Source organism: Bombina bombina, chromosome 6 (assembly GCF_027579735.1).
Source record: "Bombina bombina isolate aBomBom1 chromosome 6, aBomBom1.pri, whole genome shotgun sequence".
Lineage (NCBI taxonomy): Eukaryota > Metazoa > Chordata > Amphibia > Anura > Bombinatoridae > Bombina > Bombina bombina.
In genome coordinates this window covers 169,107,764-169,126,170 of record NC_069504.1, presented here as the reverse complement: position 1 = coordinate 169,126,170, position 18,407 = coordinate 169,107,764, and the positions used below count along the sequence as shown (strand labels likewise).

General features: G+C 36.9%; 1 protein-coding gene across 2 annotated transcripts in view; it reads left to right on the top strand.

Annotated features, from left to right (window-relative positions):
- The window catches only part of PTPRZ1 (protein tyrosine phosphatase receptor type Z1), a 380,311-nt gene extending 362,276 nt beyond the window's left edge, over positions 1 to 18,035 (top strand). For both annotated transcript variants that reach the window (XM_053716675.1, XM_053716674.1), the window contains 5 exons: positions 10,558 to 10,686; positions 12,248 to 12,394; positions 13,820 to 13,962; positions 16,112 to 16,247; positions 16,895 to 18,035. In XM_053716675.1, coding sequence (XP_053572650.1) covers positions 10,558 to 10,686; positions 12,248 to 12,394; positions 13,820 to 13,962; positions 16,112 to 16,247; positions 16,895 to 17,035 — 696 coding nt within the window. In that variant the 3' untranslated portion in view covers positions 17,036 to 18,035. The remainder of the gene's footprint in view (positions 1 to 10,557; positions 10,687 to 12,247; positions 12,395 to 13,819; positions 13,963 to 16,111; positions 16,248 to 16,894) is intronic.
- Positions 18,036 to 18,407: the final 372 nt, after the last annotated feature.

Sequence of the window (18,407 nt, the reverse complement as noted above, 5' to 3'; positions counted from 1 at the left end):
AATATGCCTGAATAAAAATGTTATAAATCTATCTAACCAACCTCTTAGTCCTTCACAGGTGAATGTTCTGTCTAGAGGCTTGAATTTTGTGCCTTCTCATCACTTTAACATTTTTGAGACCATCCTCGATGTTAATCGTTTTGCGAGGAAAATTACACTTCAAAGGCATTTTTATGCTAAGGATGAGAAGACACAGGATTTCAATGACCCAATGGTCACCGATTGTGATGCTGTTCAAGAGACCATAATAACATCTGAGCTAAATTTTTCAGAAATTAATACTGCGAGAAATTTAGAAACTCTTCTGGTAGAGAGTGAGGGTCCTAGAGGTGATTTATTAAGAGAAAGGGACATATCACTGAAACACATCAAAAGTAAAAGTAATTTCTATCCCACTCACATACGTCCTAAAGCAATAGATGTTTTCCAGAAAACAGTTGAAAATAAAGGGAATTAAGTGACCAAATTCAAAAGAAAGCTAAAAAACATACAAATCTTACCTCTAGGGAGAAGCAGGCCCTTAAGGTACTGTCAAGTAATGATGACATAGTCATCCGACAATCCGATAAGGGAGGAAATGTTGTGGTCCTTAACAGAGTGGACTATGTTGCAGAAGCAAAAAGGCAACTTCAAGATGAGAGTGAATATATTAGACTTGGGGAAAATCCTACTAATATATTTCAGACAGAAATAAATGATATTATTCATTTTGCAAGATGTAACAATATAATTACCCAAGCTATGGAGGAGAAGTAAATGGTTAAACACTCTGTAACACCAATTTTTCATCATTTCCCCAAAATCCACTAGAATCCACTATCACCACCAGGGAGGCCGATCATTGCAGGAATCGTCTCTCTAAATGAGGCCTTATCTGAACTTGTGGACAGCTTTCTGCAGCCACTGGTCAATAAACTCCCAAGTTACATTCAGGACACCACCACTTTTATTAAAAAGATAGAGAACATCACATGGATGAACAGCTATAGGTTTATGGTAGTTGATGTCACCTCACTCTATACATTCATTGACCACCAAAAAGGCCTGACTGCTATTGAATTTTTTACTGATCTATACTGTAGCTTTGAACCGGCCACCAAAATGTTTCTTCTTAGAGCAGTGAAATATCTGCTTTCACATAACTTTTTTATGTTTCAGACTCAATACTATCTCCAGAGACGCGGGACAGCGATGGGGGCCAAATTTGCCCCCTCCTATGCCAACCTATTTATGGGTTGGTGGGAGCTGTCCCGCATCTATGGAGATAGTAACCCCTTCGGGGATAAAATTGTTCAATATTTTCGTTATATTGACGATTTGTTCTTTGTCCTGGACTGTGATGAGTTGACAGCAGATGATTTCTGCAAATATCTGAACTGTAATCAATTCGGAATTGAATTTATAGGAGAACAAAGCAATGAAAGTATTAACTTTTTGGATCTCACAGTCCAGGGCAAGGTGGGATCCTCAATACAAACCAGAATGTATAGGAAGGAAAATGCGGGTAATTCTAGACATCAGATGGGTGCTTCAATAGGAGATTAGAAACTAATTTTCCTGTTCTAGGTAATTTTTATGACTTGTATTACTTACGATCATGGTACCCAATATAGGATTACTAATTAATATATACTAATTTGTTAAAGGGAAAATATTCTTCTTTAAGCATGCGGTGTAAATCTGTTCTGAGCTTTTTTTTTTGTATAGCCATTTGTCTATTTGAGAATCTGCATTACCATATGTGCTCCTTTGAAAATGTGTGTTTAACAGACGTCACTTGTGTACCAGTTAGGAGGGGCTTCCGTTTCTTCTGATCTTTGTAATGTCAGGTGTTCTTAAGTTTCTTATCACATAGCCATAAAAGGGTGCTGGACCGGTCTCCAGGTATGCAGTGAACAAGTGCGCATGGGCACGAAACGCGTCTGCGTTAGGACCGGCCCTTATACCCGACTGGTGTTACTGCTGGCTCTGTTGAATGTTTGCCACTGTCGGTGGCATCCGCTTTTAACTTTAATCAAATTTCGTTACTTTTTTATCTTACCCTGCTTGGAGTTTGCCTGGATTCTGTCGTTTGGACTTACCTTTCAGAGGAACATCTGTGCAATCGGCAATAGTGCGCTTATCTTCACTCCCTGTGATTCATATATATATATATATATATATATATATATATATATATATATATATATATATATATATATATATATATATATAAGTATGTATTTAAAAAAAAAAAAATTTATTCTATGTGAATAACATAGGAATAGGTATTCCTAACTCACTTCAGGTTTAGCGCAGTTGGTCTAGTGCAGTGTCTGGTTTGCATACAAGCAATAACTGTTTGTTTTTTTTTTCAGCCTACCCCATAGAAGTCTGTTAGTGAAGAAATTAATGTGGTTGCGATATCCAAAGTAGAGAAATTAGCCTGCCTCGGTCTTTCACTAATGTGGCCTAGATAATTTTTAACTTTGAGCACTGTTAGCCCGTGAGTAGAAAACAAATGTGTGTGCCACTTGTAAACTGGCCACTTGTATTTGAAAATTGTATTGTTCTACTATTTGGGATCAAAGTTGGTAACATTTACCAATGCCATTAGGGTAAAGCACCTTCCTACATTTCCGTGACAGCCAACACTTTTCATCAGCCATTCAGTCTATTTTAGGTTCCAATACAAGTCTGATTTATCAAATACTGATAACTATTGGTTGCATTGACCAGTTTGCATTTGACATTCTACAAACCCCAAAACATTAAGTCAATCCGTTCACAAAATATTTAACTTTCAAAAAGTGCAGAATATTATTTTAACTTAATGAGGAAGTGCAAACATGCATATATACCAAACTACTGAATGTATATGGTCCAAATCTGTCAGGTACCTAGAATCTGGTGATAGTGGCAGGACATTTTAATGGAGAAAATTAATTCAGCAGATTAGGAGATATTTACCTCCAAAGTATTGGAGCAGCTGTTAGCCCAGTTATTCAGATGACAAAATAACATAAATATTGTAATAGGAAGTGATATATTTGTATTGGACTGACAATGCATAATAAAAAAAGAGACACACTTGAAAACTCAGAAGCAAAACGAATCAATACAGTAGAATTTACATTTTCATTTTAAAGCATAGAATGGTGAATGAGAAACATTTATATATTGAAAATGATTATATATTTATGTTATATGCTCCTTTATCTGGTTCTGTGCTCTTAATATTTTAAACCTTGTGTACCAACATATTAAGCATATATCCACTATTATGTTACTCTTGTACTTGGAACCTGTCACTATATTTAGGTAATACCTTTGCCAAAGTTTTATATAATAGACATGTTCACTTGCTTATCTCTATAAAATTGCTTACATAAGTAAAGCTGACAACTGAAAAGACACAACATTTTCATTGAACTGTGTAAACTTCAACTTTCAAAGCTTTCCCCATCTAAATAGTGTAAATTTGAATCATATGGAAGCCTTTCCTGTTTGCAGAAATGAACTTCCTGCCTTTTTAACCTCATGAATGTGTAATAAATGATTCTGCTGTGTGCGTTCATTTGTTCTTTCTTCAATATAGGGACCACACTTCTTTATGAATTTCAGCTGCATGCAACAAATAACACAGATTTAGTCCTTTAGACTTTTGAAATTGAACAAAAATATTTTCATTCCTTCACATAGAGGAATACATTGGCATGTATTTATCAAACAGTCAACCGCAAATACGCTGGAATTCCACAGCCTATTTGTGGCAAGCCTGATTTGCCTTAGTTATCAAACCATACAAACTGGCAAAAGTAGAATTTGGTGACGTTACATACAATCCGCCGGACTCAGTCTGACACAGATCGATGCTTACGTCACTACAGATGAATGCAAGTTCGGCACAATCTGACTACTTTTGGAAGTTATCAAATATCTGCCAGGTACACTCAGCACTATTCCGGCCCAGCGTACCTGGTTTTCAATCCACCGCCCTGGAGGCAGCGGTTGCCATATGAATCAATGGGAGTCAGAAAGCAGCGAGAGCTTATGTTCACTGCTGCCCGATATCCCATTGATTCCTATGGGAACGTGTACACCTAACACCCTAACATGTACCCCAAGTCTAAACACCCCTAATCTGCCCCCCCTACACCACCACCACCTACATTATACTTATTAACCCCAAATCTGCCGCCCCGACACCACCGCCACCTAAATAAAAGTTATTAACCCCTATCCCACCGCTCCCGGACCCTGCCACAACTAAATAAACGTATTAACCACTAAACCGCCGCTCCCGGAGTCCACCGCCACCTACATTATATTTATTAACCCCCTAATCTGCCCCCCTACACCGCCGCCACTATATTAAATTTATTAACCCCTAATCCTAAATCTAACCCTAACCCTAACCCTCCCTAACTTAAATATAATTTAAATATATCTAAATAAATATTTCTATCATTAACTAAATAATTCCAATTTAAAACTAAATACTTACCTATAAAATAAACCCTAAGCTAGCTACAATATAACTAATAGTTACATAGTAGCTATCTTAGGGTTTATTTTTATTTTATAGGCAAGTTTGTATTTATTTTAACTAGGTACAATAGTTATTAAATAGTTATTAACTATTTAATAACTTCCTAGTTAAAATAAATACAAATATACCTGTAAAATAAAACCTAACCTAAGTTACAATTACACCTAACACTACTCTATAATTAAATAAATTCCCTAAACTAAAAACAATTAAATACAATTAAAAAAATGTATCTAAAGTACAAAAAAAACACAAAATTACAGAAAATAATAAAATAATTACAAGATTTCTAAACTAATTACACCTAATCTAATCCCCCTAACAAAATAAAAAAGCCCCCCAAAATAAAAAAAAGCCCTACCCTACACTAAATTACAAATAGCCCTTAAAAGGGCCTTTTGCGGGGCATTGCCCCAAAGTAATCAGCTCTTTTACCTGTAAAAAAAAAAATTACAACCCCCCCAACCAACCCTACTCTAAAACCCACCCAATCCCCCCTTAAAAAACCAAACACTAACCCCTTGGAGATCACCCTACCTTAAGAAGTCTTCACCCAACCGGGCCGAAGTCCTCCACGAAGCCGGCAGAAGTGGTCCTCCAGACGGGCAGAAGTGATCCTCCAGACGGGCAGAAGTAGTCCTCCAGTCGGGCAGAAGTGATCCTCCAGATGGGCAGAAGTCTTCATCCAGGCGGCATCTTCTATTTTCATCCATCCGGCGGAGCGGCTCCATCTTCAAGACATCCGACGTGGAGCATCCTCTTCAAACGACGTCCAGCTGAGGAATGAAGGTTCCTTTAAATGACGTCATCCAAGATGGCACCCTTTGAATTCCGATTGGCTGATAGAATTCTATCAGCCTATCGGAATTAAGGTAGGAAAAATCCTATTGGTGATGCAATCAGCCAGTAGGATTGAGCTTGCATTCTATTGGCTGTTCCAATCAGCCAATAGAATGCAATCTCAATCCTATTGGCGGATTGCATCAGCCAATAGAATTGAACTTCAATCCTATTGGCTGATTTCATCAGCCAATAGGATTTTCCTACCTTAATTTTGATTGGCTGAATTCTATCAGCCAATCGGAATTCAAGGGACGCCATCTTGGATGACGTCATTTAAAGGAACCTTCATTCTTCAGTTGGACATCATTTGAAGAGGATGCTCCGTGTCGGATGTCTTGAAGATGGAGCCGCTCCGTGCCGGATGGATAAAGATAGAAGATGCCGCCTGGATGAAGACTTCTGCCCGTCTGGAGGATCACTTCTGCCCGTCTGGAGGACCACTTCTGCCCGTCTGGAGGACAACTTCTGCCGGCTTCGTGGAGTACTTCGGCCTGGTTAGGTGAAGATTTCTCAAGGTAGGGTGATCTTCAAGGGGTTAGTGTTAGGTTTTTTTTTAAGAGGGGATTGGGTGGGTTTTAGAGTAGGGTTGGTTGAGTGGGTGGTGGGTTTTAATGTTTGAGCGGGTTGTAATTTTTTTTTTTTTTACAGGTAAAAGAGTTGATTACTTTGGGGCAATGCCCAGCAAAATGCCCTTTAAGGGCTATTTGTAATTTAGTGTAGAGTAGGGCTTTTTTTATTTTGGGGTTTTTTTTTATTTTGTTACGGGGATTAGATTAGGTGTAATTAGTTTAAAAATCTTGTAATTATTTTATTATTTTCTGTAATTTAGTGTTTACTTTTTTGTACTTTAGATATTTTTTTAATTGTATGTAATTGTATTTAGTTTAGGGAATTTATTTAATTATAGTGTAGTGTTAGGTGTAATTGTAACTTAGGTTAGATTTTATTTTACAGGTATATTTGTATTTATTTTAACAAGGAAGTTATTAAATAGTTAATAACTATTTAATAACTATTGTACCTAGTTAAAATAAATACAAACTTGCCTGTAAAATAAAAATAAACCCTAAGATAGCTACTATGTAACTATTAGTTATATTGTAGCTAGCTTAGGGTTTATTTTATAGGTAAGTATTTAGTTTTAAATTGGATTTATTTAGTTAATGATAGTAATATTTATTTAGATATATTTAAATTATATTTAAGTTGTTAGGGTGTTAGGGATAGAGTTAGGTTTAGTGGTTAATACATTTAATATAGTGTCGGCGACGTTGGGAACGGCAGATTAGCGGTTAATAAATGTAGGTAGGTGGCGGCGTAGTAGGGGGGGGGCAGATGATGGGTTAATAAGTATAATGTAGGTGGCGGTGGGGTCCGGGAGCTGCGTTTTAGGGGTTAAACACTTTATTTAGTTGCGGCGGGGTCCTGGAGCGGCGGTTTAGGGGTTAATACATTTATTAGAGTTGCGGTGGGCCTCCGGGAGCGGCGGTATGGGGGGGCAGATTAGGGGTTAATAAATATAATGTAGGTGGCGGCAGTGTAGGGGGCAGCAGATTAGGGGTTAATAAGTATAATGTAGGCAGTGGGCTTCGGGAGCGGCGGTTTAGGGGTTAATAATTGTATTTTGTTGCGGCGGGGTCCGGGAGCGGCGGTTTAGGGGGTAAACACTTTAGTTGCGGCGGGGTCCGGGAGCGGCGGTATAGGGGGTAAACAGTATAGTATAGTGTGGGTGTTTAGTGACAGGGTACCAATAAAGCTGAAAAAAGCCGAAGAGCAGCAAGATCGATGACTGTTAGTTAATAACAGTCCGCTGCTCATCATTGCACCGTACTTGGTGCACGGCTTTTTGACAGCTTTTTTGGCGCTTGATAAATAGATGCCATTGGCTCTTTAAGCTTTACATTAGACGTTTGCGACAGCATGAAAACCTTACAATTATTCTTTTTAGAAATCTGTACATTTCTTCATACTTCAGTGATCAGTCACATAATGCGCTGGCATTTAAGGGTAAACTAAACCCATTATGCAAAGCTAAGCAACATTAGAAAATTAGCTATTTAAAAGTTTAGAAAGATCAAAATTAGAATGTGCATAAATGCATTTCAATTTCAAATAGAAACATTTTCGCAATATACTGCCATTAGCAAAAGTACTTCTAGCTAAAGTTATTGCTGTTTTTCTGAGGCATACGCAAAAATCCTGTGAGGGCCTGTGCACAAGTATTCATGCTAAGAGAGCTGAAGATGGTGTGTATTGTTTCTTTGAAGACTTAATGTGTGTCATAGAAGCCACCACTGACTCTCTGAGAAGGTGTGGTGTTTCCATACTGGTGCATGGGTGGCAGAAATACAGTAATAACTTTCACTAGAAGCATTTTTAGAGGCAGTGAATGCCAATACCTTAGATACATTTAAAATGGTTTGGATACATTTCTGGCTAGAAACATAATTCAGGGATATAATTGTTTGTATTAAATGAGACACCTTTTAAATGGGATTAATTTAAGCTCAACTGGATCTGTTTTTTTAAAATGAAGCCCCTCTGCAATAAAATGATGCCCCAGCCCCACTGCAATAAATGATGCCCAGTCAATCCCCCTGTAATAAAATGATGTCCCCTGCAATAAAAATATGCTCCAGCCCCCCTGCAAACAAATGATGCCCCCAGCATAAAAATGATGCCCCAGCAATAAAATTATGCCCCATCTCCCCTGCAATAAAAGGATGCCCCCTGCAATAAAAGAATGCCCCCAGCAATAAAATTATGTCCCCAGCCCTCCAGCAATAAAATGATGCCCCAGTCCCCTTCAATTGCCCCCAGCCCCCTGCAATAAAATTATTCTCCAATCCCCTTCAATTGCCCAGCCCTCTGCAATAAAATGATGCCCCAGTCCCCTTTAAATTGCCCCCAGCACCCTGCAATAAAATGCTGCCCCCATGGACCCCTGCCAGTGTGAGGTTATTATCACAATATTTTATATTGCATAAATGTTTATGCCATAATTACCCCCATCCATTTGAGTAATTTATAGCACTTGTAAGAACTTGGAAATGTGTTGTATTCACTGCATAGGGATATTTGCATTCTAGAAAACTCATATAACTGTGTCTTATTACCCTGTTGCTGCACTATATATTCTTATAATGTAAAACTCACAACTGCAATTACACAGAAACCAAATAATATTACATGTATGCATGTAGCATCAAACATTGAATACAATACATTATTCTTAGGATTTAAATGAAATGTCTGACAAAATAAAATGTAAGATCATTTTGAATATAGGGTCTAACACATAAATTACACAAAATAGCATTTTCTTGTAAGCTGCTTTAGGAATGATGTGGTGTCATAAAGTACAAAATTATTTATTTCACATTACATATCGTTCAACATGGTTGGTAATGGTAATATATTTACAAATATCGAAAATATGTCCTAAAATGAAGTAATGTAAAGGTTAAGAAGGTACCTAATACAGTCTGTTAATAAATAGCTCACCCATAGGTACTGAACATGTAATGGTTCCCCAAAGAATTGTATACTATAACCCCTCCTGTTGGGGCCCCTCAGGCTCCTGGTCAGTGTATTGGTTGCTGAAGATTTGATGACTGACTGTCTATGTATTGCAGGTCCTGCAGTGCTCAGTACCCCGAGTGCGACAGTGACACCCACTCGCTCTCTCTGCTGCTCATCCTCCTCCCACCCGACCAGTACGGCTCGCCGCTCCGCTCCTCCACTGCTGAGTCTTGCTGACACATTGCGTCAATTTTTTTTAAAAAAAATGGCGCCAAAAAGTTTAAAAAAAAAAAAAAAATTTTTTTATTGCACCGCACTGCACCGCACCGCACCGGCCCCCCCCCCCCCACCCCCACTCCGCAAAAATAATAAAAAATTCAAGACAAAAAAATATATATTTAAATAAAAAATTGTAATAGAAAAAAAAACTGCAGCATCAGTATGATGCATAGGGCCCCTTTATGAAGCCGGGCCCTCGGGCCAGGGCGGATTTGCCTGACTTGTCAGTCCGCCCCTGTGCTCATCACACCGTACTTGGTGCGCGGCTTTTTGACAGCTTTTTTGGTAACTTTGGAGAGCGTATTCAGGTCTGCGGCAGCGATGTTAGGTGATCTTAGGCGAGCGTATTGGTGCCATTGAATGCAAAAAAGTCGACGCTATGATAAATAGATGCCATTGGCTCTTTAGGCTTTACATTAGACGTTTGCGACAGCATGAAAACCTTACAATTATTCTTTTTAGAAATCTGTACATTTCTTCATACTTCAGTGATCAGTCACATAATGCGCTGGCATTTAAGGGTAAACTAAACCCATTATGCAAAGCTAAGCAACATTAGAAAATTAGCTATTTAAAAGTTTAGAAAGATCAAAATTGGAATGTGCATAAATGCATTTCAATTTCAAATAGAAACATTTTCGCAATATACTGCCATTAGCAAAAGTACTTCTAGCTAAAGTTATTGCTGTTTTTCTGAGGCATACGCAAAAATCCTGTGAGGGCCTGTGCACAAGTATTCATGCTAAGAGAGCTGAAGATGGTGTGTATTGTTTCTTTGAAGACTTAATTTGTGTCATACAAGCCACCACTGACTCTCTGAGAAGGTGTGGTGTTTCCATACTGGTGCACGAGTGGCAGAAATACAGTAATAACTTTTACTAGAAGCATTTTTGCCAAAGGAGGCAGTGAATGCCAATACCTTAGATACATTTAAAAATTGTTTGGATACATTTATGGCTAGAAACATAATTCAGGGATATAATTGTTTGTGTCAAATGAGACACCTTTTAAATGGGATTAATTTAAGCTCAACTGGATCTATTTTTTAAGTATATTAGATATGTATAGGTTGAACTCGATGGACTTCTGTCTTTTTCAACCTCATCTACTATGAAGAATAATGCAAATATGCTTCTATTTTACATCAAACTGCACCCATATGCAATTCAGTTTTGACCATTCGATCCCTTTAATATAGACTCTTCTTCATACAATGAGGGAAATTAGATGTTCCTGATGCAAACTAATATTTATCTTGAGTATGTGGAAGTTTTTATTTAAACAAATAAATCTCATATTTTACATATTTATAACAATTCAAATATTACTCATGTTTTAAAATTTTGAGAAAATTATTTGAAATAAAGTGTATTTTCTTCCAGGGCTATCATGAAAGCAATGAATTCATCATTACACAACATCCTTTACTCCACACCATAAAAGATTTCTGGAGAATGATATGGGACCACAATTCACAGCTAATTGTAATGCTTCCTGATAACCAGAATATGGTAAGATTACAGAACCATTATGAAATATGTAAAACACTGTATTCATTGTTTACACTTTTGCACTTACTGTCCTATTATTTGGGACTCAAATATTGCTATTTATATGCTTGCATTGTTTTACTTATCACACTATGGGGCATATTTAACAATGTGCGAGCAGTCATGATACGAAGTAGCGTATCATGTCCGCTGCACATAGCTGCACATCGATAAATGCAGACAGCATATGCGCTGTCGTCATTTATAATTCCAGCAGCAGTTCTTGTGAACTGCGGTTGCAATGCCGCCCCCTGCAGATTCGCGGCCAATCGCCAGCTAGCAGGGGGTGTCAATCAACACGATTGAATTCGATCGGGTTGATTTTTGTTCGCCTCCTCAGAGCAGGTTGACAAGTTATGGAGCAGCTGTCTTTAGACCGCTGCTTCATAACTTCTTGATAACTTCTTTTTCCAGCGAGCCTGAAGGCTCACCGGAAACAAGGGGCCTCAAGCTGCATACAGAGCTTGATAAATATACCCCAATATCTCAGGTTTACTCCTTATATATTTGATTTTCTACTGTCACTTTTTTATTTCATGCATTGTTTAATAAATAGATGTTGCCAAATAGTCATATAGATAATATAGATATAGAGAGATAGATGGATAGATTATAGTTTCTTTGACCCCTATTGCAAGCTATCAGAATTCCCACACAACATATGGCATTGGAGATTAATTTGTTTTTTCTTTGCTTGGTTTTCCAATCTATTAGACATTTCAGTTTGTAAAAACAAATGAATAATAAACAAAATAACAGCAAAATTTAGTTAAGCAGATGAAAAAGAAAATAAAATCCATATCAAATGGAAATATTTGCAGGGATTTTCACAGATCTTCATGGAAATGACTATGAAAATAGCTCAGATATTGTGATATGTGTAAATGGGTTTCCATCCAGATCCAAGTCTAGCCTTCAGTACGTAAAGACAGCCCTGTACATGTGTATACAAGGGGGGGGGGGATTTGACCCCATTCTAGTGTAGCATAGGTTGTGAAGGGAGGCTGATTTTGTTTTAGGAGTAGGTGGGGTTGGGAGAGGGGAAGAAAAGAGTTGGGCGGTCTATGTGAAGGCGCCATAATTCTATTCAGGAGCTAACGTGTGAAAAGAAGCTCCCTTCCTCCCTGCAACATGGATTGATGGTTGTGTTGTTTATGTCGCAGCTTTTTAAAATGGGGCGGGGTGCTTGCCTGGATAATCAGGAGAGGTTTAGGTGGGAGTTGATCTACATGGTTGGGAAGGTTGTGGCTGATTAGGGGCAAGCACTGTTTGGGATGTAAGATCAATTGTTTATTTATTAAGATGTTTATATACTTATTGTTAAAATAAAGCTGCAGCCTTGACAACCAATATCATTTGAGTCTGTCAAATAACTAGGGTCATGCTTCTCAAGGCGACACCCTTTACTCCCACCTATAATTTACCATTTTGATTGCAATTAATAAAATAATATGCTATAGACTCTAGGGTCAATTATGTTTATGCTTCTAATTTTAATAAATGTTTGACTATTTTTTTGTAGGCTGAAGATGAATTTGTTTACTGGCCAAACAAAGATGAGCCAATCAACTGTGAGAATTTTACAGTTTCTATGGTTGGGGAAGACCATGTATGTCTCTCTAATGAAGAAAAACTGGTCATTCAAGACTTTCTATTAGAAGCTACCCAGGTACATGGTACCATGAAGAAGCATTTATAAATATTTAGAAGAAAATAAGTGGATGATGCACAAAAGTATTGTATTTAATGACAGGGAGATGCTTAATTAGCTGGTGAAAGACTGATTTGGTCATTTTCATATGTCATTTAGTGGTGGGTTTTGAGGAATGTATATAACCAATAACGTTGCTATTTAATGTGCAAAATGCTCCAATTATTACAAAAGTTACATTTTATTACTGGAATTATAACCTATTAGTAACCCTTGGTGGAAGAACCTTAGGGCTACTAAGGAAAAAGTACTGCATTCCTTTTAGAGTGTTTCATAAATTCTATGCTTTTGAAAATTTTAACAATTTTAATAGACCAGTTCTAAATACACAAGGGCAGCAGATACTACTTATTCCGCGCAAGCCTTCCGGCTCGCCAGAAACAGGATTTAAGAAGCAGCAATCTTAAGACCGCTGCTCTTTAACTCGTCCGCTACCTCTGAGGTGGCGGACTGCAATCATTCTGATCAGATACCATTGGGATGATTGACACCCCCTGCTAGCGGCCGATTGGCTGCGAAAGTGCAGGGTCGGCATTGCATAAGCATTTCATTAGAAATGCTTGTGCATTGATAAATGCAGACAGTGTATTCTGTCAGCATTTAGCGATGCTGGATGGACATGATTTGCTACACCGAATCATGTCCGTCCGGCATTTGATAAATCGGCCCCTTAGTCTCTAGCTACAATCCATTCTAATTTGCCATTCTAATCCACCAGTCAAAAATAGCTGCACAACATATTTTCCTATATAGTCTCTATTATAATTACAATTTACAAACGTTCTCTGAACTGAGACTTTGCAAGCCCTTCAGTCTCCTATGTTTATGTTTATTTGTTTTAATTTAATTTCTCTAAATTCTTCATTAAAATCAATTTCTACTATGTTGATGTCTTATATATGGCACACTGACTATGAAAAGGGACATGAAACCCAACATTTTTGTTTCATGATTCAGATAGTACATATAATATTAAACAATGTTCCAAGTTTGCTTCATTCTCTTGGTATCCTTTGTTGAAGGAGCAGCAATGCACTTTTGAGAGCTAGCTGAACACATTGGTAAGCAAATGATAAGCGGTATATATGTGCAGCCGCCAATCAGCATCTAGGTCCCAGCTCCTGAGCCTACCTAGGTATGCAAAAGAATAAAGCAAATTAAATAATAGAAGTAAATTGGAAATGTGTTTAAAACTGTATGTTCTATCGGAATCATGAAATAAATTTTTTGTGCTTCATATCCCATTAATCAGATGCAATCTGAGTTATAGATTTGGTAAATATTCCACTAACATAAAGGTTTTTTTTCTGGTATAAAATATATGTAAATGTATTGCCAAATGACTTTTTTTATTCTTTTTTTTTCTGCCGTTTTATTTACTAGGATGACTATGTTCTTGAAGTGAAGCATTTCCAGTGTCCGAAATGGCCCAACCCAGACAGTCCTATAAGTAAAACATTTGAGCTCTTAAATCTGATCAGAGAAGAGGCAACTAATAAAGATGGACCAATCATTGTACATGATGAGTAAGAAGTTATTACCTTCTTTACAAAATCATCCTCTATAGTAATAGGGAAATGAGTAATACATTTACTGTATAAAAAAGGTTAAATTAAAATGGTGCTCAACACTTTCATCAATGGGAGACTGTTATTGGCCATGAACTTTTGTCTGCAAGTCAGGTCTAACTCAATCCCCATCCTTTCATTTTTTTTAAAATATATTTTATTGAGGTTATAAACATATAAACACAAGTACGGCAACAGTGTAATTATGGACATAAGCATATGACCATACATTTACCACATTGTCAGTAGAGTCTACAATATACACTGAAATATTAATATATAAAACAGTAGTTGCACGTTAAACATAGAAATGGTAAAAAATGTCAACCTTGCACCTTCAGCATCATATGGCATAAAGATAGACATAGTGTCTCTAGGTATAAGTGCAACTAGTTGAAAAATATTAACTGATATGAACAATAACCAACCTCTTTTTTATATTTATGACGGACTATTTCCCAGTGTCAAAATTGGTCACTCTCGGACCAAAAAAGAATAAAGATACAAGAGCTTGGGAATAGTATTACCAGGATCAATTAGTTAAGGGGATATATGTAGCAAACATCAATAGTATGTCACATCAACAGAAAGCCTCAAATGTTTTATCAACATTGGATAATGAAGCCTATAGACATGCATGTAAAACTAAAGTGTATTTCTACGGGATATATTTTCTTCTGCTTAAAAAGTAAGCGCAAAGGTGTAGATAAAGTAAGGTAAGGGTACAACTATATGTCTCAAAAACTAAAATCCATGAGAAGCAGATATATAATGTGTGAATATATGGGGGGAGGTGAAGACTGCTCAGTATCAAGGTTGATGGTGTCAGGGGAATAGGGGTGAAGGGTAGAAGGGTATGCGGGGGCTGGCCCTGGCTGCAAGAAGCTGTCCTCCCGGATCCCCAAATCTGGCACTCACAGCAAAGGGTAAAGATTTAGCAGTAGGGAATTCTCTATCAGCTCCGACATTACCGCTTTTCCAATTGACCGTCTCCTCCAGCCCGGTATTAGGAGTGAATCTGATCAGTGCTGCAGCGCTAGACTGTGTGGGTGGTGAATAGCAGGGCAGCCTAGACAGCTGATATCGCTTGGGTAAATAAGTCTTTGGTGCAGTCAGGATGTCTGTGGTCCTAGCGCAAGTAGGAGAGTTCAGGGTGTCCACGATTGTGCTACTAGGTGCTGTAGGATACATGGAGGGTAGTCTGGCGCCATCTTGTGAAAGATGTGGAGCAGCCAACCCTTCAAACCATTGTACGATCAACGTGCACATCTCGGATAAACCATCCTCCAGCAACCCGCAAAGTTCGTCCTCAAGTGCTTCTGCAGTCATTGTTAGTTTGCAAGGGTTGTGGATCAGCTTACTTAGTGGTCTCACCGTCTAGAGAACGGGTATAATTCTATTTGCGGCCCATAGGTTTAAATGGTTGCGTAGTGCGGCCGACCAACATAGGCTAGGATTGCATTCCTGGAATACTCAAGCGGCTTCTCTTAGGGCAATGTACATATATACACCTTAATTAGCTATAGATGCCGTTTAAAACATAAATAAATTGGTGTAATCTGCAAAATTCTGAAGAGCTTCTTCTAGATGCGACCAGTCAGCTCGGGTCCTTGCTCCGTCCCCCCATCCTTTAATTTTAATACCAAAGGTCTGCTTTTCTAAAGCTCTCTGGTCTGGTGAGATTATCTATGTGACTTACTTGAAAACAAGAGAAATCTCAATGTATTTGTTTCCTAGTAAAACATTTTATAAATAAATAAACTGCTATGTTCCTCAGATAATTTTTAAAAAGCAAATGTTAACTGTTTATCTTGTAATTCAGGGTTATTTATGTGAGGGAGAAACACATACATTACAAGAAAGAGAAAAAAAAGATTTTGCATGATTTATCCCAATGCTAGCAAGATTCTGCTCATAGGGCCCCTAGTCATAAACCTAAATCTTAATACTTAAAGGGGCACTAAACTCTAAATAAAAACAACTGAAACATGATGAATTATGCATAGTAAAAATAACTTTGCAATATATTTTTGTTGTTTATCGTTCCACTTTTCACATAATTGTTTTTACCTGTATAAATCGTTGTATTTATCTCACTTTATTTCAGATATGGAGGAGTGACTGCAGGGACATTTTGTGCCTTGTCAACACTTATGCACCAGCTAGAGAATGAAAACTCTGTAGACTTGTATCAAGTAACTAAGATGATTAACCTCATGAGACCTGGAGTTTTTACCGATATTGTAAGTAATGATGTTTGAATCTTTTAAACATAAAATAAATTGTGATTTGCACAAACTATTGAATAAAGTTTGATCTTATTAGAGGAGTTTTCAATCAAAAACACCCATCCTATCTCCCAAATAGTTAACAAACAGATAATAGACCAGAAGACTTTACACTGAGATTAAACTATAAATAATAAATAGAAAATTTAGATAAAGTAGATAGATGAATAGATTGATGGATAGATGGATAGATAGATAGATAGATAGATAGATAGATAGATAGAAAGATAGATAGATAGATACTGTAGATAGATAGATAGATAGATAGATAGATAGATAGATAGATAGATAGATAGATAGATAGATAGATAGATAGATGCAGTAGATATATAGGCAGACAGACAGACGGAGACAGACAGACAGGTAGATAGATAGATAGATAGATAGATAGATAGATAGATAGATAGATAGATAGATATGTTTATGCTTAAAAAGTTGAGGCTTGAAATGCAATATACAACAAACTACAGTACCAAACCTTTACATCTCATACTGTGAATAAAATAACTTGGAACTTTTAATTCATATGAGAAAAATATGTTTAGAGATATATTATAGAAATGTTTATTAATTTATAAGAACATTTTTTCTCCTTTTTCCAGGAGCAGTATCAGTTCCTATATAAGGCTATCCTTAGCCTTGTAAGCACGAGACAAGAAAAGAACCCTCTGTCTTGCCCAGAAAGTAACGGAGCAGCTTTACCAGATGGTAACACAGCGGAAAGTTTGGAGTCTTTAGTATAAATATGAGAATGCTAATGATTGAATTGAAAAGGTTGCGCAGCTTAGGCATAGGCCTATGATGCCTGTACCTAGAGCAGCACCTTAAGAGGCGGAGCAGACATTTAAGTTGGACTGGAGACTTGTTACCTTATGCATAAAACATTACCCTTGACTATGCCAGAATCATCTTTTATGGTGTTTCAAGAGCAAATAACTAGGGAGCTATCAATTATAAAGAAAAGAGATGAACAGAAGTTTGTATAAACTAACTAAAAGATACAGCAGCACAATAAGGACAAAAATATGCCTCCCAAATGTTTTGAAAGCGTGGAGAGATTTAATCAACCATTGTATTATTTGTTTACATTCCCTAAGCAACTATTTTTATTACCTACAACTTTACTGCCAGATTTTCATAATTAATAACTTGTGCCTTTTGGAAGACATCTTGTAATCCATCTGTCACTTCAGGCCTAACTCGATGGAACTTTACAGTGTTTCTATCAATTAAATTGTGGGTATGTTTCCTCAGTATTAGTTTCCTATTGTCAAGATTTTAACTTAAAATTAAACATATTTATAGTTGTCAGTGTTTTTAGTTACACAAAATATATATTTTAGTGTCACATTAAACTGTGGTATGGTAGATATTTTATGTTTATTGGCTTTTTATTTGCTGTTGTGTTGGAATGTAAATAATTTTCTTCTCTATAACATTTAACATTTCAGTAAACATCTGTACCGACCAATGGAAGTAATGATCTAACACCAACTGTATATATTGTTATAGTGATTTCATGGACCAAATTTATATTTATAATTGTAGATTTTTTTATATTTTACTACAGAGTCAGTTTTCTAGTTACTTGTAACTGCACTGTTATAATGATGTGTATTTTTTTTGTTGTTGATACTATTATTTTTTTGTCTGTTAAGTTGTGTTTTTAGTCAGATATTCTTGATGTTTTCTCTGCATGTAATTTTAACATACTACAAAAAATAAACTTTTGTTTTGAACATTTGCATTTGTAAAAATTAAATTTGTTGTTAGATCTTGCAATTCATAAAACCAGTGCATATTTACATTTAATAGTAATTAGGGTAGTCAGTGGTCCTCATGAAAAATACTGGACAACCAAAATGAGATTGTATGTTGTAGGCTGTGATCAGACCAGACCCTATGGCTTTGCAGCCCCCTTCAATCTTATTCTTACATCAGACAACAAATTAGACCCCATTATCCTGAAGCCCCAGTTAGTTATGTTTTCATATCAGTCATCAGATATGAACAAAAGACCTGCAACCAATGTAATCTAAGTGTCAACAACATGCCTATATACGATTTATTTCAGACTATGCAAATGAGGTTATGGGAGAATTGGATGGACAGTAT